The 21,502-nt window shown below is 46.9% G+C and overlaps 1 protein-coding gene across 4 annotated transcripts in view; it reads left to right on the forward strand.

The window, feature by feature from the left end:
• The window catches only part of LOC110511297 (cell adhesion molecule 2), a 473,792-nt gene that overhangs the window by 365,251 nt on the left and 87,039 nt on the right, over positions 1–21,502 (forward strand). For all 4 annotated transcript variants that reach the window (XM_090188763.1, XM_090188764.1, XM_090188762.1 and 1 more), the window contains 2 exons: positions 16,803–16,964; positions 18,396–18,486. In XM_090188763.1, the coding sequence (XP_090044889.1) occupies positions 16,803–16,964; positions 18,396–18,486 (253 nt within the window). The remainder of the gene's footprint in view (positions 1–16,802; positions 16,965–18,395; positions 18,487–21,502) is intronic.

A 21,502-nucleotide genomic window follows, 5' to 3' on the forward strand; every position in this document is an offset into this window, starting at 1 on the left:
TGATAAAGTAGTCTACAGTACTACTGCCAAGAGATGAGCTATAGGTGTACCTACCATAGGAGTCCCCTCGAAGCCTACCGTTGACTATGTACATACCCAGCGTGCGACAGAGCTGCAGGAGTTGTGACCCGTTTTTGTTGGTTATGTTGTCATAGTTGTGCCTAGGGGGCATATGTGGGAGGGAATGCTGTCACCTCCAGGCAGGTGTTTGTCCCCCTGTCCCCCCCTCTCTCTCTCTCTCTCTCTCTCTCTCTCTCTCTCTCTCTCTCTCTCTCTCTCTCTCTCTCCCTCTCTCTCTCTCTCTCTCCCTCTCTCTCCCATCTCTCTCTCTCTCTCTATTTCTCTCTCCCCTCTCTCTCTCTCCCTCTTTCTCCCGTCTCTCTCTCTCTCTCTCTCTCTCTCTCTCTCTCTCTCTCTCTCTCTCTCTATTTCTCTCTCCCCTCTCTCTCTCTCCCTCTCTCTCTCCCTCGTCTCTCTCTCTATTTCTCTCTCCCGTCTCTCTCTCCCTCTCTCTCCCGTCTCTCTCTCCCTCTCTCTCTCTCCCTCTCTCTCCCGTCTCTCTCTCTCTCTCTCTCCCTCTCCCTCTCCCTCTCTCTCTCTCTATCTCCCTCTCTCTCTCTCACTCTCTCTCTCTCCCTCTCTCTCTCCCTCTCTCTCCCGTCTCTCTCTCTCTCTCTCTCTCTCTCTCTCTCTCCCTCTCTCTCCCTCTCTCTCCCCCTCTCTCTCTCTCTATCGCTCCCTCTCTCTCTCTCTCTCATCTCTCTGTGCCCTCAATGATCTTGTCCTCAATGATCGTGCTCTCAATGATCGTGCCGTCAATGATCGTGTCCTCAATGATCGTGTCCTCAATGATCGTGCTCTCAATGATCGTGTCCTCAATGATCGTGTCCTCAATGATCGTGTCCTCAATGATCGTGTCCTCAATGATCGTGTCCTCAATGATCGTGTCCTCAGTGATCGTGCCCTCAATTATCGTGTCCTCAATGATCGTGTCCTCAATGATCGTGTCCTCAATGATCGTGTCCTCAGTGATCGTGCCCTAAATGATCGTGCCCTCAGTGATCGTGTCCTCAGTGATCGTGTCCTCAGTGATCGTGTCCTCAATGATCGTGTCCTCAATGATCGTGCCCTCAGTGATCGTGCCCTCAATGATCGTGTCCTCAATGATCGTGTCCTCAGTGATCGTGCCCTAAATGATTGTGTCCTCAGTGATCGTGCCCTCAGTGATCGTGCCCTCAATGATCGTGTCCTCTATGATCGTGTCCTCAATGATCGTGCCCTAAATGATCGTGTCCTCAGTGATCGTGTCATCAATGATCGTGTCCTCAGTGATCGTGTCCTCAGTGATCGTGTCCTCAGTGATCGTGCCCTAAATGATCGTGCCCTCAGTGATCGTGTCCTCAGTGATCGTGCCCTCAGTGATCGTGCCCTCAATGATCGTGTCCTCAATGATCGTGTCCTCAGTGATCGTGCCCTAAATGATCGTGTCCTCAGTGATCGTGCCCTCAGTGATCGTGCCCTCAATGATCGTGTCCTCTATGATCGTGTCCTCAATGATCGTGCCCTAAATGATCGTGTCCTCAGTGATCGTGTCATCAATGATCGTGTCCTCAGTGATCGTGTCCTCAGTGATCCTGTCCTCAGTGATCGTGCCCTAAATGATCGTGCCCTCAGTGATCGTGTCCTCAGTGATCGTGTCCTCAGTGATCGTGTCCTCAATGATCGTGCCCTCAGTGATCGTGTCCTCAGTGATCGTGTCCTCAGTGATCGTGTCCTCAGTGATCGTGTCCTCAGTGATCGTGCCCTAAATGATCGTGCCCTCAATGATCGTGTCCTCTATGATCGTGTCCTCAATGATCGTGCCCTAAATGATCGTGTCCTCACTGATCGTGTCCTCAATGATCGTGTCCTCTATGATCGTGTCCTCAGTGATCGTGTCCTCAGTGATCGTGCCCTAAATGATCGTGCCCTCAGTGATCGTGTCCTCAGTGATCGTGTCCTCAGTGATCGTGTCCTCAGTGATCGTGTCCTCAATGATCGTGCCCTCAGTGATCGTGTCCTCAGTGATCGATTCCTCAATGTCTGGGCACCTGGATTGACAAAACAAAACTCTCTTTCAAAAAGCATATTGTTGATTTAAAATGTGTTTATTTAACAGGGATATGTCATAGGTCATTCATTAAGAGTTCATTAAAAAGTTAAGAATTACAATATTTTATTGAAATAGGTTATGCCTTTCATAAAATAGCAGAAAACAAATAATTCAGTCGACATTCAGTTATAGATGATGGTGATATTGTCTATTTGAATGGGTGGGGAGTTAATAGTTACAGATTACTGTTACAGATTTACAGATTTACAGAATTACAGATTTACAGAATTACAGATTTACAGATTTACAGAATTACAGATTTACAGATTTTCAGATTTACAGATTACAGATTTACAGATTACAAAAAAGACTTGAACTGTAATCCTTTATGTTACCATCAAAAATATTGTAATCGGATTAAAGATACTTTTTATAAAACTAGATGATAACTTCTAGTAGTACTTTTAAATCCAGAAAGGACGTTTGCCCAAAAAATGATTTGACACCGTTCTGTTTTCTATAATAACTTTCAAATCAACATTGAAAAGAGGTGCAAATGTTTTTCTGCCTGAGCGAGTCGGACCCCCAGTCAGAGTCCGCTATGACGATGGCGGGAAAAGGGCAGGATGTCACATTGTCACGCCTTGACCGTAGAGATCTTTTTATTCTCTATGTTTGGTTGGTCAGGGTGTGACTCGGGTGGGCAACTCTATGTTCTGTGTTTCTATGTTTTGGCGGGGAATGATTCTCAATCAGGGACAGCTGTCTATCATTGTTCCTGATTGGTAAATTATCTGCTAGAGAACACAGTAGAACACAGTACAGTACTGTATCTGCTAGAGAACACAGTAGAACACAGTACAGTACTGTATCTGCTAGAGAACACAGTAGAACACAGTACAGTACTGTATCTACTAGAGAACACAGGAGAACACAGTAGAACACAGTACAGTACTGTATCTACTAGAGAACACAGTAGAACACAGTACAGTACTGTATCTGCTAGAGAACACAGTAGAACACAGTACAGTAAAGTATCTGCTTTAGGACACAGTAGAACACAGTACAGTAAAGTATCTGCTTTAGGACACAGTAGAACACAGGACAGTAAAGTATCCATGTTCATCTACTGGTTTCTACCAGACTCCTGTCTCAGTTGGATCTGTTCTGGTTTCTACCAGACTCCTGTCTCAGTTGGATCTGTTCTGGTTTCTATCAGACTCCTGTCTCATTGGGGTGGCTGGGATCACTGTCTCAGTTGGCTCTGTTCTGGTTTGTACCAGACTCCTGTCTCTGTTGGCTCTGTTCTGGTTTCTACCAGACTCCTGTCTCAGTTGGCTCTGTTCTGGTTTCCACCAGACTCCTGTCTCAGTTGGCTCTGTTCTGGTTTCTACCAGACTCCTGTCTCATTGTGGTGGTTGGGGTCACTGTCTCAGTTGGCTCTGTTCTGGTTTTTCTGCGGCGAGACCCGGAGGTGGAGGCTCCAAGTCAATCAGATGAGGACTCATTATCATCAACAACATCGATTTCAGGCCCAATATCCGATCCCCCATCCGACTCCAGCTCATCTAAATCCTGCAGCTGTCAGTGTGATTGGGGATAAAGAGCCCAAGATCACTGATGGTATCTGAGTATGACAACATGTTAGATCTTGTCTGTTTTGGGATGTTGATACTATCAGTCTGTTGTTAGAGAGGACAGATCGTTAAGGCCTTGATTAGGCTAATAAGGAGAGGAGAGGAGAGGAGAGGAGAGGAGAGGAGAGGAGAGGAGAGGAGAGGAGAGGAGAGGAGAGGAGAGGAGAGGAGAGGAGAGGAGAGGATGTTTATCATCACCTGAACAAGACAATCCAAATAGTCTCTGGATCCGAATTGCACCCTCTGGGTCCTGGTCAAACGTATAGGGAATAGGGGCGGCGGGTAGCCTAGTGGTTAGAGTGTAGGTGGGGCAGGTAGCCTAGTGGTTAGAGTGTAGGGGCGGCAGGTAGCCTAGTGGTTAGAGTGTAGAGGAGGCAGGTAGTCTAGTGGTTAGAGTGTAGGGGCGGCAGGTAGCCTAGTGGTTAGAGTGTAGGTGGGGCAGGTAGCCTAGTGGTTAGAGTGTAGGGGCGGCAGGTAGCCTAGTGGTTAGAGTGTAGGGGGGGCAGGTAGCCTAGTGGTTAGAGTGTAGGGGGGCAGGTAGTCTAGTGGTTAGAGTGTAGGGGCGGCAGGTAGTCTAGTGGTTAGAGTGTAGGGGGGCAGGTAGTCTAGTGGTTAGAGTGTAGGGGCGGCAGGTAGTCTAGTGGTTAGAGTGTAGGGGCGGCAGGTAGTCTAGTGGTTAGAGTGTAGGGGGGCAGGTAGTCTAGTGGTTAGAGTGTAGGGGCGGCAGGTAGCCTAGTGGTTAGAGTGTAGGGGGGGCAGGTAGCCTAGTGGTTAGAGTGTAGGGGGGCAGGTAGTCTAGTGGTTAGAGTGTAGGGGCGGCAGGTAGCCTAGTGGTTAGAGTGTAGGGGCGGCAGGTAGTCTAGTGGTTAGAGTGTAGGGGGGCAGGTAGTCTAGTGGTTAGAGTGTAGGGGGGCAGGTAGTCTAGTGGTTAGAGTGTAGGGGGGCAGGTAGTCTAGTGGTTAGAGTGTAGGGGGGCAGGTAGTCTAGTGGTTAGAGTGTAGGGGCGGCAAGTAGTCTAGTGGTTAGAGTGTAGGGGCGGCAGGTAGTCTAGTGGTTAGAGTGTAGGGGGGCAGGTAGTCTAGTGGTTAGAGTGTAGGGGCGGCAGGTAGCCTAGTGGTTAGAGTGTAGGGGCAGGTAGTCTAGTGGTTAGAGTGTAGGGACAGGTAGTCTAGTGGTTAGAGTGTAGGGAGGGGGGGGGGCAGGTAGTCTAGTGGTTAGAGTGTAGGGGGGCAGGTAGTCTAGTGGTTAGAGTGTAGGGGGGCAGGTAGTCTAGTGGTTAGAGTGTAGGGGGGCAGGTAGTCTAGTGGTTAGAGTGTAGAGGTGGCAGGTAGCCTAGTGGTTAGAGTGTAGGGGCGGCAGGTAGCCTAGTGGTTAGAGTGTAGGCTCGGCAGGAAGCCTAGTGGTTAGAGTGTAGAGGAGGCAGGTAGTCTAGTGGTTAAAGTGTAGAGGAGGCAGGTAGTCTAGTGGTTAGAGTGTAGGGGCGGCAGGTAGTCTAGTGGTTAGAGTGTAGGGGCGGCAGGTAGCCTAGTGGTTAGAGTGTAGGGGCGGCAGGTAGCCTAGTGGTTAGAGTGTAGGGGCGGCAGGTAGCCTAGTGGTTAGAGTGTAGGGGCGGTAGGTAGCCTAGTGGTTAGAGCGTAGAGGAGGCAGGTAGCCTAGTGGTTAGAGTGTAGGGGCGGCAGGTAGCCTAGTGGTTAGAGTGTAGGGGCGGCAGGTAGCCTAGTGGTTAGAGTGTAGGGGCGGCAGGTAACCTAGTGGTTAGAGTGTGGGGGCGGCAGGTAGCCTAGTGGTTAGAGTGTAGGGGCGGCAGGTAGCCTAGTGGTTAGAGTGTAGGGGCGGCAGGTAGCCTAGTGGTTAGAGTGTAGGGGCGGCAGGTAGCCTAGTGGTTAGAGTGTAGAGGAGGCAGGTAGTCTAGTGGTTAGAGTGTAGGGGGGATAGGTAGCCTAGTGGTTAGAGTGTAGTGGAGGCAGGTAGTCTAGTGGTTAGAGTGTAGGGGCGGCAGGTAGCCTAGTGGTTAGAGTGTAGAGGAGGCAGGTAGCCTAGTGGTTAGAGTGTAGGGGCGGCAGGTAGCCTAGTGGTTAGAGCGTAGAGGAGGCAGGTAGCCTAGTGGTTAGAGTGTAGGGGAGGCAGGTAGCCTAGTGGTTAGAGTGTAGGGGCGGCAGGTAGCCTAGTGGTTAGAGTGTAGAGGAGGCAGGTAGTCTAGTGGTTAGAGTGTAGGGGGGATAGGTAGCCTAGTGGTTAGAGTGTAGCGGAGGCAGGTAGTCTAGTGGTTAGAGTGTAGAGGAGGCAGGTAGCCTAGTGGTTAGAGTGTAGAGGAGGCAGGTAGCCTAGTGGTTAGAGTGTAGGGGGGCAGGTAGTCTAGTGGTTAGAGTGTAGGGGGGCAGGTAGTCTAGTGGTTAGAGTGTAGGGGGGCAGGTAGTCTAAATCAAATCAAAATCAAATCAAATGTATTTATATAGCCCTTCGTACATCAGCTGATATCTCAAAGTGCTGTACAGAAACCCAGCCTAAAACCCCAAACAGCAAGCAATGCAGGTGTAGAAGCACGGTGGCTAGGAAAAACTCCCTAGAAAGGCCAAAACCTAGGAAGAAACCTAGAGAGGAACCAGGCTATGTGGGGTGGCCAGTCCTCTTCTGGCTGTGCCGGGTGGAGATTCTAACAAAACATGGTCAAGATGTTCAAATGTTCATAAATGACCAGCATGGTCGAATAATAATAAGTCAGAATAGTTGAAACTGGAGCAGCAGCACAGTCAGGTGGACTGGGGACAGCAAGGAGTCATCATGTCAGGTAGTCCTGGGGCATGGTCCTAGGGCTCAGGTCCTCCGAGAGAGAGAAAGAGAGAAGGAGAGAATTAGAGAACGCACACTTAGATTCACACAGGACACCGAATAGGACAGGAGAAGTACTCCAGATATAACAAACTGACCCTAGCCCCCCGACACATAAACTACTGCAGCATAAGTACTGGAGGCTGAGACAGGAGGGGTCAGGAGACACTGTGGCCCACTCTAGTGGTTAGAGTGTAGAGGTGGCAGGTAGCCTAGTGGTTAGAGTGTAGGGGCGGCAGGTAGCCTAGTGGTTAGAGTGTAGAGGAGGCAGGTAGTCTAGTAGTTAGAGTGTAGGGGTGGCAGGTAGCCTAGTGGTTAGAGTGTAGGGGCGGCAGGTAGCCTAGTGGTTAGAGTGTAGAGGAGGCAGGTAGTCTAGTGGTTAGAGCGTAGAGGAGGCAGGTTTTCTAGTGGTTAGAGTGTAGGGGCGGCAGGTAGCCTAGTGGTTAGAGTGTAGAGGAGGCAGGTAGCCTAGTGGTTAGAGTGTAGGGGAGGCAGGTAGCCTAGTGGTTAGAGTGTAGGGGCAGCAGGTAGCCTAGTGGTTAGAGTGTAGGGGCGGCAGGTAGCCTAGTGGTTAGAGTGTAGAGGAGGCAGGTAGTCTAGTGGTTAGAGTGTAGGGGAGGCAGGTAGCCTAGTGGTTAGAGTGTAGAGGAGGCAGGTAGTCTAGTGGTTAGAGTGTAGGGGCGGCAGGTAGCCTAGTGGTTAGAGTGTAGGGGCAGCAGGTAGTCTAGTGGTTAGAGTGTAGGGGCGGCAGGTAGCCTAGTGGTTAGAGTGTATGGGCGGCAGGTAGCCTAGTGGTTAGAGTGTTGGACTTTTAACCAAAAGGTTGCAAAATTGAATCCCCGAGCTGACAAGGTACAAATCTGTCGTTCTGCCCCTGAACAAGGCAGGCTGTTCCTAGGCCAGTTAACCCACTGTTCCTAGACCAGTTAACCCACTGTTCCTAGACCAGTTAACCCACTGTTCCTAGGCCAGTTAACCCACTGTTCCTAGACCAGTTAACCCACTGTTCCTAGACCAGTTAACCCACTGTTCCTAGACCAGTTAACCCACTGTTCCTAGACCAGTTAACCCACTGTTCCTAGACCAGTTAACCCACTGTTCCTAGACCAGTCAACCAACTGTTCCTAGACCAGTTAACCCACTGTTCCTAGACCAGTTAACCCACTGTTCCTAGACCGTCATTGAAAAAATAGAATTTGTTCTTAACTGACTTTTTAAATAAAGGTATAATGAAAACAATAGGGAGCCCTGCATGACAGAGTCTCTTTAAATGAAACTACAAGGGATGAATACACACACACAACACCCATCAGAGGGCTCAGTCGTACAGCAGAGGGCTCAGTCATACAGCAGAGGTCAGTCAGAGGTCTCAGTCATACAGCAGAGGTCAGTCAGAGGTCTCAGTCATACAGCAGAGGTCAGTCAGAGGTCAGTCAGAGGTCAGTCAGAGGTCTCAGTCATACAGCAGAGGTCAGTCAGAGGTCTCAGTCATACGGCAGAGGTCAGTCAGAGGTCAGTCAGAGGTCAGTCAGAGGTCAGTCAGAGGTCTCAGTCATACAGCAGAGGTCAGTCAGAGGTCAGTCAGAGGTCAGTCAGAGGTCTCAGTCATACAGTAGAGGTCAGTCAGAGGTCAGTCAGAGGTCTCAGTCATACAGCAGAGGTCAGTCAGAGGTCTCAGTCGTACAGCAGAGGTCAGTCAGAGGTCAGTCAGAGGTCAGTCAGAGGTCTCAGTCGTACAGCAGAGGTCAGTCAGTGGTCAGTCAGAGGTCAGTCAGAGGTCAGTCAGAGGTCTCAGTCGTACAGCAGAGGTCAGTCAGTGGTCAGTCAGAGGTCAGTCAGAGGTCTCAGTCATACAGTAGAGGTCAGTCAGAGGTCAGTCAGAGGTCTCAATCATACAGCAGAGGTCAGTCAGAGGTCTCAGTCATACAGCAGAGGTCAGTCAGAGGTCTCAGTCATACAGCAGAGGTCAGTCAGAGGTCTCAGTCGTACAGCAGAGGTCAGTCAGAGGTCAGTCAGAGGTCTCAGTCATACAGCAGAGGTCAGTCAGAGGTCAGTCAGAGGTCTCAGTCATACAGCAGAGGTCAGTCAGAGGTCTCAGTCATACGGCAGAGGTCAGTCAGAGGTCAGTCAGAGGTCAGTCAGAGGTCAGTCAGAAGTCTCAGTCATACAGCAGAGGTCAGTCAGAGGTCAGTCAGAGGTCAGTCAGAGGTCTCAGTCATACAGTAGAGGTCAGTCAGAGGTCAGTCAGAGGTCTCAGTCATACAGCAGAGGTCAGTCAGAGGTCTCAGTCGTACAGCAGAGGTCAGTCAGAGGTCAGTCAGAGGTCTCAGTCGTACAGCAGAGGTCAGTCAGTGGTCAGTCAGAGGTCAGTCAGAGGTCAGTCAGAGGTCTCAGTCGTACAGCAGAGGTCAGTCAGTGGTCAGTCAGAGGTCAGTCAGAGGTCTCAGTCATACAGTAGAGGTCAGTCAGAGGTCAGTCAGAGGTCTCAATCATACAGCAGAGGTCAGTCAGAGGTCTCAGTCATACAGCAGAGGTCAGTCAGAGGTCTCAGTCATACAGCAGAGGTCAGTCAGAGGTCTCAGTCGTACAGCAGAGGTCAGTCAGAGGTCAGTCAGAGGTCTCAGTCATACAGCAGAGGTCAGTCAGAGGTCAGTCAGAGGTCTCAGTCATACAGCAGAGGTCAGTCAGAGGTCAGTCAGAGGTCAGTCAGAGGTCAGTCAGAGGTCTCAGTCATACAGCAGAGGTCAGTCAGAGGTCAGTCAGAGGTCAGTCAGAGGTCTCAGTCGTACAGCAGAGATCAGTCAGAGGTCAGTCAGAGGTCTCAGTCATACAGCAGAGGTCAGTCAGAGGTCAGTCAGAGGTCTCAGTCGTACAGCAGAGGTCAGTCAGAGGTCAGTCAGAGGTCTCAGTCATACAGCAGAGGTCAGTCAGAGGTCAGTCAGAGGTCAGTCAGAGGTCTCAATCATACAGCAGAGGTCAGTCAGAGGTCTCAGTCGTAAAGCAGAGGTCAGTCAGAGGTCTCAGTCGTACAGCAGAGGTCAGTCAGAGGTCAGTCAGAGGTCTCAGTCGTACAGCAGAGGTCAGTCAGAGGTCAGTCAGAGGTCTCAGTCGTACAGCAGAGGTCAGTCAGAGGTCAGTCAGAGGTCAGTCAGAGGTCTCAGTCATACAGCAGAAGTCAGTCAGAAGTCAGTCAGAGGTCAGTCAGAGGTCTCAGTCATACAGCAGAAGTCAGTCAGAGGTCAGTCAGAGGTCTCATTCGTACAGCAGAGGTCAGTCAGAGGTCAGTCAGAGGTCAGTCAGAGGTCTCAGTCATACAGCAGAAGTCAGTCAGAGGTCAGTCAGAGGTCTCAGTCGTACAGCAGAGGTCAGTCAGAGGTCAGTCAGAGGTCAGTCAGAACAACAGAAGTGTTGTTTTCTTCCATTTTAATTGTTTGTTTTCATTTGGCCTCTCCTCATCCCTTTTTTTCCTTACATTTCATATCCTCATCCCTTTCTTTCCTTACCTTTCATCTCCTCATCCCTCTCTTTCCTCTCCTCATCCCTCTCCTTATCCCTCTCTTTCCTCTCCTCATCCTTATTTTTTCTTTCCTCTCCTCATCCTTCTCTTTTCTTTCCTCTCCTCATCCCTCTCTTTCCTCTCCTTCCTCTCCTTATCCCTGTCTTTCCTCTCCTCATCCCTCTCCTTCCTCTCTTCATACCTCTCTTTCCTCTCCTCATCCCTCTCTTTCCTCTCCTCATCCTTCTCTTTTCTTTCATCTCCTCATCCCTCTCCTTCCTCTCCTCATCCCTCTCTTTCCTCTCCTCATCCCTCTCTTTCCTCTCCTCATCCTTCTCTTTTATTTCCTCTCCTCATCTCTCTCCTTCCTCTCCTCATCCCTCTCTTTCCTCTCCTCATCCCTCTCTTTTCTTTCATCTCCTCATCCCTCTCTTTCCTTTCCTCTCCTCATCCCTCTCGTTTCTTTCCTCTCCTGATCCCTTTCTTTCCTGTCCTCATCCCTCTCTTTTCTTTCCTCTCCTCATCCCTCTCTTTGATTTCCTCTCCTCATCCCTCTCATTCCTTTCGTCTCCTCATCCCTCTCTTTTATTTCCTCTCCTCATCCATCTCTTTCCTCTCCTCATCCCTCTCTTTCCTCTCCTCATCCCTCTCTTCCCTCTCCTCATCCATCTCTTTCTTCTCCACATCCCTCTCTTTCCTCTCCTCATCACTCTCTTTCCTCTCCTCATCCCTCTCTTTCCTCTCCTCATCCCTCTCTTTTCTTGCCTCTCCTCATCCCTCTCTTTTCTTGCCTCTCCTCATCCCTCTCTTTCCTCTCCTCATCCCTCTCTTTTCTCTCCTCATCCCTTTCTTTCCTCTCCTCGTCCCTCTCTTTCCTCTCCTCATCCCTCTCTTTTCTTTCCTCTCCTCATCCCTCTCTTTCCTCTCCTCATCCTTCTCTTTCCTCTCCTCATCCCTCTCTTTTCTTTTCTTTCCTCTCCTCATCCCTCTCTTTCCTCTCCTCATCCCTCTATTTCCTTTCCTCTCCTCATCCCTCTCTTTCCTTTCCTCTCCTCATCCCTCTCTTTCCTTTCCTCTCCTCATCCCTCTCTTTCCTTTCCTCTCCTCATCAGTCTCTTTCATCTCCTCATCCCTCTCTTTCCTTTCCTCTCCTCATCCCTCTCGTTTCTTTCCTCTCCTGATCCCTTTCTTTCCTGTCCTCATCCCTCTCTTTTCTTTCCTCTCCTCATCCCTCTCTTTGATTTCCTCTCCTCATCCCTCTCTTTCCTTTCCTCTCCTCATCCCTCTCTTTTATTTCCTCTCCTCATCCATCTCTTTCCTCTCCTCATCCCTCTCTTCCCTCTCCTCATCCCTCTCTTCCCTCTCCTCATCCATCTCTTTCTTCTCCACATCCCTCTCTTTCCTCTCCTCATCACTCTCTTTCCTCTCCTCATCCCTCTCTTTCCTCTCCTCATCCCTCTCTTTTCTTGCCTCTCCTCATCCCTCTCTTTTCTTGCCTCTCCTCATCCCTCTCTTTCCTCTCCTCATCCCTCTCTTTTCTTGCCTCTCCTCATCCCTCTCTTTCCTCTCCTCATCCCTCTCTTTTCTCTTCTCATCCCTTTCTTTCCTCTCCTCGTCCCTCTCTTTCCTCTCCTCATCCCTCTCTTTCCTTTCCTCTCCTCATCCCTCTCTTTCCTCTCCTCATCCTTCTCTTTCTTCTCCTCATCCCTCTCTTTTCTTTTCGTTCCTCTCCTCATCCCTCTCTTTCCTCTCCTCATCCCTCTCTTTCCTTTCCTCTCCTCACCCCTCTCTATCCTTTCCTCTCCTCATCCCTCTCTTTCCTTCCCTCTCCTCATCCCTCTCTTTCCTTTCCTCTCCTCATCCCTCCCTTTCCTCTCCTCATCAGTCTCTTTCCTCTCCTCATCCCAATCTTCTCTTTCCTCTCCTCATCCCTCTCTTTCCTCTCCTAATCCTTCTCTTTTCTTTCCTCTCCTCATCCCTCTCATTCCTCTCCTCCTCCCTCTCTTTCCTTTCCTCTCCCAATCCCTCTCTTTCCTCTCCTCATCCCTCTCTTTCCTCTCCTCATCCATCTCTTACCTCTCCACATCCCTCTCTTTTCTTTCCTCTCCTCATCCCTATCTTTTCTTTTCTTTCCTCTCCTCATCCCTCCCTTTCCTCTCCTCATCCCACTCTTTCCTTTCCTCTGCTCATCCCTCTCTTTCATCTCCTCATCCCTCTCTTTCCTTGCCTCTCCTCATCCCTCTCTTTCCTCTCCTCATCCCTCTCTTTCCTCTCCTCATCCGTTTCTTTCCTCTCCTCATCCCTCTCTTTCCTTTCCTCATCCCTCTCTTTCCTTTCCTCTCCTCAGCCCTTTCTTCCCTCTCCTCATCCTTCTCTTTCCTCTCCTCATCCCTCTCTTTCCTCTCCTCATCCCTCTCTGTCCTCTCCTCATCCCTCTCTTTCCTTTCCTCTCCTCATCCCTCTCTATCCTTTCCTCTCCTCATCCCTCTCTTTCCTTTCCTCTCCTCATGCCTCTCTTTCCTTTCCTTTCCTCTCCTCATCCCTCTCTTTCCTCTCCTCATCAGTCTCTTTCCTCTCTCCATCCCTCTCTTCTCTTTCCTCTCCTAATCCCTATTTTTCCTCTCCTCATCCTACTCTTTTCTTTCCTCTCCTCATCCCTCTTTCCTCTCCCCATCCCTCTCTTTTCTTGCCTCTCCTCATCCCTCTCTTTTCTTTCCTCTCCTCATCCCTCTCTTTTCTCTCCTCATCCCTCTCTTTCCTCTCCTCATCCCTCTCTTTCCTCTCCTCATCCCTCTCTTTCCTCTCCTCATCCCTCTCTTTCCTCTCCTCATCCCTCTCTTTCCTTTCCTCATCCCTCTCTTTCCTCTCCTCATCCCTCTCTTTCCTCTCCTCATCCCTCTCTTTCCTCTCCTCATCCCTCTCTTTCCTCTCCTCATCCCTCTCTTTCCTCTCCTCATCCCTCTGTCGCTGATAACAAGCTTCACAAACCATTTGTGTGAACGTCAGACACACTTAGCGACTGACTAAGTGTGTTTATTTGTGTGCTTATCCCGAATAAACTGTTTACTTTCCTTCTCCTTCCCTTCCTCCTGTCTTCTCATCTATACTACCCAATGGGGATAAGACGCCGACAGCGCCTCTCGTTCTCTCACTCTCCTCCCTTTCCCTCTGTCTTCTCATCAATACTACCCAATGGGGATAAGACGCCGACAGCTCTGCAACTCTCTTTTCTCTCATTCTCTCTCTCTCTCTCTCTCTCTCTCTCTCTCTCTCTCTCTCTCTCTCTCTCTTTCTCTCTATCTGTCTCCCTCTCGCTCTCTCTCTGTCTCTCTCTCTCTCTCTCTCTGTCTCTGTCTCTGTCTCTCTGTCTCTGTCTCTCTCCCTCTCTCTCTCTCTCTCTCTCTCTGTCTTTCTGTCTCTCTCTCTGTTTCTGTCTCTCTCTCTCTCTCTCTCTCTCTCTCTCTCTCTCTCGCTCCTCTGCTTTTCTAAATCAGGTGTTCTGCATGCTTAGTCACTTCCTGTTGAGGCTCAGAGCCTGCTTCCCCCCCAGAGACCAGGTGATTGACAGCTCTGCTGCGTTAGCATCGCCTGGACAGACTGGAGGGGGGGGAGACGATAGGCTGAAGGAGATGGGGGAGAAAAACGAGAAAGAGGGAGAAAGAGAGAGAGTAGAGCGATCAATCAAAAAGTTGGGTTTGTACAAAGTCAGATCCAGCCGTGGTGGAAAGTACTTAAGTATAAAATACTTTAAAGTGTTTTTTCTACGAAAATGATGATAAAGGTAATTGAGATTCAACTATGATGGTGATACGATAGGGATTACAGTTATCATCATGAATATTAAGGCTATACGCAACTTCATGTTACACACATAGACACTCAAAGTTATTATTTATTTAGACATCACACATTATAGTCTTACTCTTATACAGACATTGTACACACTCTCACTATATCACATCCAATATAGCACACATCAACCTACTGAGATTTTCTACACATATAGACACTGTTACTAAATCACATCCAATATAGCACACATCAACCTACTGAGATCTACTACACATATAGAGACTGTCACTAAATCACATCCAATATAACACACATCAACCTACTGAGATCTACTACACATATAGACACTGTCACTAAATCACATCCAATATAACACAACCTCCTGAGATTTACTACACATATAGACACTGTCACTAAATCACATCCAATATAACACAACCTCCTGAGATCTACTACACATCTAGAGACTGTCACTAAATCACATCCAATATAACACACATCAACCTCCTGAGATCTACTACACATCTAGAGACTGTCACTAAATCACATCCAATATAACACACATCAACCTACTGAGATCTACTACACATATATAGACTGTCACTAAATCACATCCAATATAACACAACCTCCTGAGATCTACTACACATCTAGACACTGTCACTAAATCACATCCAATATAACACAACCTCCTGAGATCTACTACACACATAATATCTCAACATGTTTTACCATCTGTGGCTCACAGGCACCAGCCAAGGGAATAAAACATACTGCTAGAACCTGTTTCTTGAATTATAAATATCAGACATTTGAAATCTCTAGTTTGACCGCCATTATACCTCTTATGGCAGTAACTTTACAAGCACTAATTATGGTCAATAGTATCTAGTTATAGTAAGGGGTGAAATAAGTATAGCCAGTTATAGTAAGGGGTGAAATAAGTATAGCCAGTTATAGTAAGGGGTGAAATAAGTATAGCCAGTTATAGTAAGGGGTGAAATAAGTATAGCCAGTTATAGTAAGGGGTGAAATAAGAATAGCCAGTTATAGTAAGGGGTGAAATAAGTATAGCCAGTTATAGTAAGGGGTGAAATAAGTATAGCCAGTTATAGTAAGGGGTGAAATAAGTATAGCCAGTTATAGTAAGGGGTGAAATAAGAATAGCCAGTTATAGTAAGGGGTGAAATAAGAATAGCCAGTTATAGTAAGGGGTGAAATAAGAATAGCCAGTTATAGTAAGGGGTGAAATAAGTATAGCCAGTTATAGTAAGGGGTGAAATAAGTATAGCCAGTTATAGTAAGGGGTGAAATAAGTATAGCCAGTTATAGTAAGGGGTGAAATAAGTATAGTAACCGCTCTACAAACTATCATCACCGTGCCCTTAAGGAATTTACAAATATTATGGACACATTAGAAACAGTGTATATTTGGAGACTAAAAAACCCCGACCCTAGTGAGATATACAGTAAGTGAGTACACCCCTCACATTTTTGTAAATATTTGAGTATATCTTTTCATGTGACAACACTGAAGAAATGACACTTTGCCACAATGTAAAGTAGTGAGTGTACAGCTTGTATGACAGTGCACATTTGCTGTCCCCTCAAAATAACTCAACACACAGCCATTAATGTCTAAACCGCTGGCAACAAAAGTGAGTACACCCCCTAAGTGAAAATGTCAAGGGAAATCCATGATCTAATAGAACAGGTAGACAGCAATAAAAAACGATACTACAGAGATACAAAATAAGTTTGTAAGAGTATAAGAGTATAAGAGTAAAATAAGAGTAAAACAAAAGGAACTTGAGGAACTTATTCAAGAACGATCCAATGTAATCACAAAAATAAAGCAAACTGGATGGAATATGGAGAAAAATCACACAATTCTTCCTGAATCTCCAACACAGGAAGGAACGCTAACAAAAATAATTAGCAGAAACTCGTTACTGAAGATGGAGTCGTCTATGATTCTCAGAATGATATCTTTAAAGGGGAAGATCGATATTTTAAGCAGATGTTGTCTTTTCCTTCTCATACCCGCTGAATTACGAGGAAGGAACTCTTTCCAAATAATAGTAAAATGTACAGAAAGATCAGTGCGTAGGCCATATGAGAGAGTAATAACTTTTGAGGCTATTAAATCCTTTCAGTCTGGAAAACCCCCAGGGCTTGACGGCATACTGGTAGAGGTATATCAAGTATTTTTTTTATATACAGTGGGGCAAAAAAAGGTATTTAGTCAGCCACCAATTGTGCAAGTTCTCCCACTTCAAAAGATGAGAGAGGCCTGTAATTTTCATCCTAGGTACACTTCAACTATGACAGACAAAATGAGAGAAAAAAAATCCAGAAAATCACATTGTAGGATTTTTAATGAATTTATTTGCAAATTATGGTGGAAAATAAGTATTTGGTCATCTACAAACAAGCAAGATTTCTGGCTCTCACAGACCTCTACTCTACTACTCAGATAATCAGACACTCAGACACTGACACTCAGACACTCAGACACTCAGACACTCCCCATGGTGTACTGTTTGTTTTTGTGGTGAAGATGAGTCTGATCTGAATGTTGTCAGTGTTTTACCAGGGAGGACAGGTGTTTCTGTGTCTGAGTGCGTCTCGCCAAATAGACTGTCTGTTTGTCTGTCTGTCTGAAGCATCAAAGTTGAATTCCTCAGTGAATGTCTTCTTTGAGATAGTAATGTTATACTGAAATAAAGTGACATTCCGTTTTATGATTGTGTTGTATTTGAAGCGAGGAACGGACTCACACTATCGTGATGAGGCGGCTCTGCCTGCGAAATGAAGTCAGTATCACCCTCTGCCCGAGACGGTTCATCCTCTTGGTCAAATTGGTTAAAGTGTTGGTTTCCTGAGCAGGAGGCCAGGATTCAAAATCCTACCTGTGATTAATGTTGTTTTAACCCACCAATGCTGTGTGTTTCAGGTGCCAAGGAGGTGAATGCCAGTGGAAAGACCTTCACAGTGACCAGTTCTCTACAGCTGCTAGTTGACAGGGACGATGATGGGGCAGCGTACACCTGTAAAGTAGACCATGTCGCCCTGTTACAGACACCACAACAGACTACTGAAGTATTGGAGGTGCACTGTGAGTATAACACACACACACACACACACACACACACACACACACACACACACACACACACACACACACACACACACACACACACACACACACTCTCCTCTCTCACTGTCTCACTGCAGAATGAGACATTCTTTGCATATTTCGAAGTTAAGGGTTAAGGTTTGTTAAAACAAAACGAATTCAAACTAATGTCTTCCACTGGGATTGCACATCTCTGGCTGCACACACACAGGCACCGTGACTCAACACACACACGCACCGTGACTCAACACAAACACACGCACTGTGACTCAACACAAACACACGCATCGTGACTCAACACACACACGCACCGTGACTCAACACAAACACACGCACTGGGACTCAACACAAACACACGCACCGTGACTCAACACAAACACACGCACCGTGACTCAACACAAACACACGCACCGTGACTCAACACAAACACACGCACTGTGACTCAACACAAACACACGCACCGTGACTCAACACAAACACACGCACCGTGACTCAACACAAACACACGCACTGTGACTCAACACAAACACACGCACCGTGACTCAACACAAACACACGCACCGTGACTCAACACAAACACACGCACTGTGACTCAACACAAACACACGCACCGTGACTCAACACAAACACACGCACCGTGACTCAACACAAACACACGCACCGTGACTCAACACAAACACACGCACTGTGACTCAACACAAACACACGCACCGTGACTCAACACAAACACACGCACCGTGACTGGGAGTCCTGGGACTGTAGTACAGCTCTCTGTCTCCAAACAGATACACACTGTCAGATATACACACATGCAATCACACATTTCAACACACACACACACACACCGAGGGACTCAACACACACACACACCGAGGGACTCAACACACACACGCACCGTGACTCAACACACACACACACACCGAGGGACTCATCACACACACACGCACCGAGTGACTCAACACACACACACGCACCGTGTCTCAACACACACACACACACCAAGTGACTCAACACACACACACACCGAGTGACTCAACACACACACACACCGAGTAACTTGACACACACACACACACCGAGTGACTCAACACACACACACACACCGAGTGACTCAACACACACACACACCGAGTGACTCAACACACACACACACACACACACAGAGTGACTCAACACACACACACTGAGTGACTCAACACACACACACACACACCGAGTGACACTGATGCCACAAGAAGTTACTGAGGTACTAGAGGTTTCACTGGGAGTCCTGGGACTATAGTACAGCTCTCTGTCTCCAAACAGATACACACTGTCAGACATACACACATGCAATCACACAATTTTTTTTCTAAATATTCCCCCCCAAAAATAAAAAATGAAAACATTTTTCTGTGTGTATTTCTCCAGATGCTCCTCGTGTGTTGATCACCCAGTCGCTGACGTTCCCTCAGGAGGGTCAGTACCTGAAGCTGGAGTGTGTATCAAAGGGAAACCCATCGTAAGTCAGTCCTCCATGCAAACATCCTTGCTAATAAAAAGCATATCCTTTAAGTTTTGTTTGTGTACCTCCTATAAATATAGTATAATAATAGTGTATAACCTCATGAAGCTGGTTGAGAGAATGCCAAGAGTTTGCAAAGCTGTCATCAAGGCAACAGGTGGCTACTTTGAAGAAGCTCAAATATAAAAAATAATTTGATTTGTTTAACACTTTTTTGGTTACTACATGATTCCATATGTGTTATTTCATAGTTTTGATGTCTTCACTATTATTCTACAATGTAGAAAATAGTACAAATAAAGAAAAACCTTTGAATTAGTAGGTGTTCTAACATTTTTGAATGGTAGTATAGTTATATTTATAATATCACAGTGTATTTAATATATTTTAGAATAAGGCTGTAACAAAAACTGGAAAAAGTCAGGGGGTCTGAAAACAAAGGTATTTTTTCTTCATCAATCTAAACACAATTCCCCATAAAGACGAAAAGCAAAAACAGTTTTTTTTTATGTTTGCAAAGGTGTCAAAACAGCATTTTTCTTTATTTAAAAAAATACAAAAATTAAGAAATATTTATTTAATATTTACATTCAATGGAAGCATCCTGTTTCCATTGATCATCCTTGAGATTATTTCACTTATAATTATTTCACTTATAATTCACTGTATCACAATTCCAGTGGGTCAGAAGTTTACATACACTAAGTTGACTGTGCCTTTAAACAGATTGGAAAATTCCAGAAAATGATGTCATGGCTTTAGAAGAAGCTTCTGAGAGGTTAATTGACATCATTTGAGTCAATTGGAAGTGTACCTGTGGATGTATTTCAAGGCCTACCTTCAAACTCAGTGCCTCTTTGCTTGACATCATCTGAAAATCAAAAGAAATCAGCCAAGACCTCAGAAAAAAAATTGTAGACCACAAGTCTGGTTCATCCTTGGGAGCAATTTCCAAATGCCTGAAGGTACCATGTTCATCTGTACAAACAATAGTACGCAAGTATAAACACCATGGGACCATGCAGCCATCATACCGCTCAGGAAGGAGACGCGTTCTGTCTCCTAGAGATGAACGTAGTTTGGTGCGATAAGTGTAAACCAATCCCAGAACAGCAGCAAAGGACCTTGTGAAGATGCTGGAGGAAACAGGTACAAAGGTGTCTATATCCACAGTAAAACGAGTCCTACATCGACATAACCTGAAAGGCCGCTCAGCAAGGAAGAAGCCACTGCTCCAAAACCGCCATAAAAAAGCCAGACTACGGTTTGCAACTGCACATGGGGACAAAGATCGTACTTTTTGGAGAAATGTTCTCTGGTCTGATGAAACAAAACAGAGCTGTTTGGCCATAATGACCATCGTTATGTTTGGAGGAAAAAGGGGGAGGCTTGCAAGCCAAAGAACACCATCCCAACCGTGAAGCACGGGGGTGGCAGCATCATGTTGGGGGGGTGCTTTGCTGCAGGAGGGACTGGTGCACTTCACAAAAAATATGGCTTCATTAGGAAGGATAATTATTTTGATATATTGAAGCAACATCTCAAGACATCAGTCAGGAAGTTAAAGCTTGGTCGCAAATGGGTCTTCCAAATGGACAATGACTCAAGCATACTTCCGAAGTTGTGGCAAAATGGCTCATGGAGAACAAAGTCAAGGTATTGGAGTGGCCATCACAAAGACCTGACCTCAATCCTATAGAAAATGTGTGGGCGGAACTGAAAAAGCGTGTGAGCAAGGAGGCCTACAGGCCTGACTCAGTTACACCATCTCTGTCAGGAGGAATGGGCCAGAATTCACCCAACTTATTGTGGGGAGGTTGTGGAAGGCTACCCGAAACATTTGACCCAAGTTAAACAATTTAAAGGCAATGCTACCAAATACTAATTGAGTGTATGTAAACTTTTGACCCACTGGGAATGTGATGAAAGAAATAAAAGCTGAAATAAATAATTCTCTCTACTATTATTCTAACATTTCACATTCTTAAAAATAAAGTGGTGACTCTAACTGACCTAAAACAGGGATTTTGTAGTAGTCAGGAATGTCAGTTTAAATATATTAGGCTAAGGTGTATGTAAACTTCCCACTTCAACTGAATATAAAAAATTGTGGTTTGGTGCAAACAATAAAAAATCCATGACGAGGTATTGAACCTAAATGACGAGGTATTGAACCTAAATGACGAGGTATTGAACCTAAATGACGAGATATTGAACCTAAATGACGAGGTATTGAACCTAAATGACGAGGTATTGAACCTAAATGATGAGGTATTGAACCTAAATGACGAGGTATTGAACCTAAATGACGAGGTATTGAACCTAAATGACGAGGTATTGAACCTAAATGACGAGTTATTGAACCTTAACCTAACAGGTTTACAAGGACGTTTACGTCAACATTTGGAAGACTAATTAGAGAAAATCATCTGGCAAATGTGAACATTTCACGGTGTCTAAGGTCTGTCTCTGTCTTTTTCTCACCCACTCTACCCCGTCTTCCTGCCTCTCCTTTTCGTCATCTCCCTCCCCCTCCCCCTCCTCATCCCCCTCCCTCTCCCTTCTCTTCCCGCTCCCTTCCCTCTTCCCACTCCCTATCTCCCTCCCCCTCACTCTCCCCTCCCTTCCCACTTCCCTTCCTATCTCCCTCCCCCTCCCTCTCCCCACTCTTCCCACGCCCTATCTCCCTCCCTCTCCCCTCTCTTCTCCCTGCTCATCTCCCTCCCTCTCCCCTCTCTCCCCACTCCCTATCTCCCTCCCTCTCCCCTCTCTTCTCCCTGCTCATCTCCCTCCCCTCCCTCTCCCCTCTCTTCCCACTCCCAATCTCCCTCCCCCTCCCTCTCCCCTCTCTTCCCACTCCCTATCTCCGTCCCCCTCCCTCTCCCCTCTCTCCCCACTCCCTATCTCCCTCCCTCCCCCCTCTCTTCTCCCTGCTCATCTCCCTCCCCTCCCTCTCCCCTCTCTTCCCACTCCCTATCTCCCTCCCCTCCCTCTCCCCTCTCTTCCCACTCCC

This window comes from Oncorhynchus mykiss, chromosome 10 (assembly GCF_057628025.1).
Source record: "Oncorhynchus mykiss isolate SJ-2025 chromosome 10, ASM5762802v1, whole genome shotgun sequence".
Classification (NCBI taxonomy): Eukaryota; Metazoa; Chordata; class Actinopteri; order Salmoniformes; family Salmonidae; genus Oncorhynchus; species Oncorhynchus mykiss.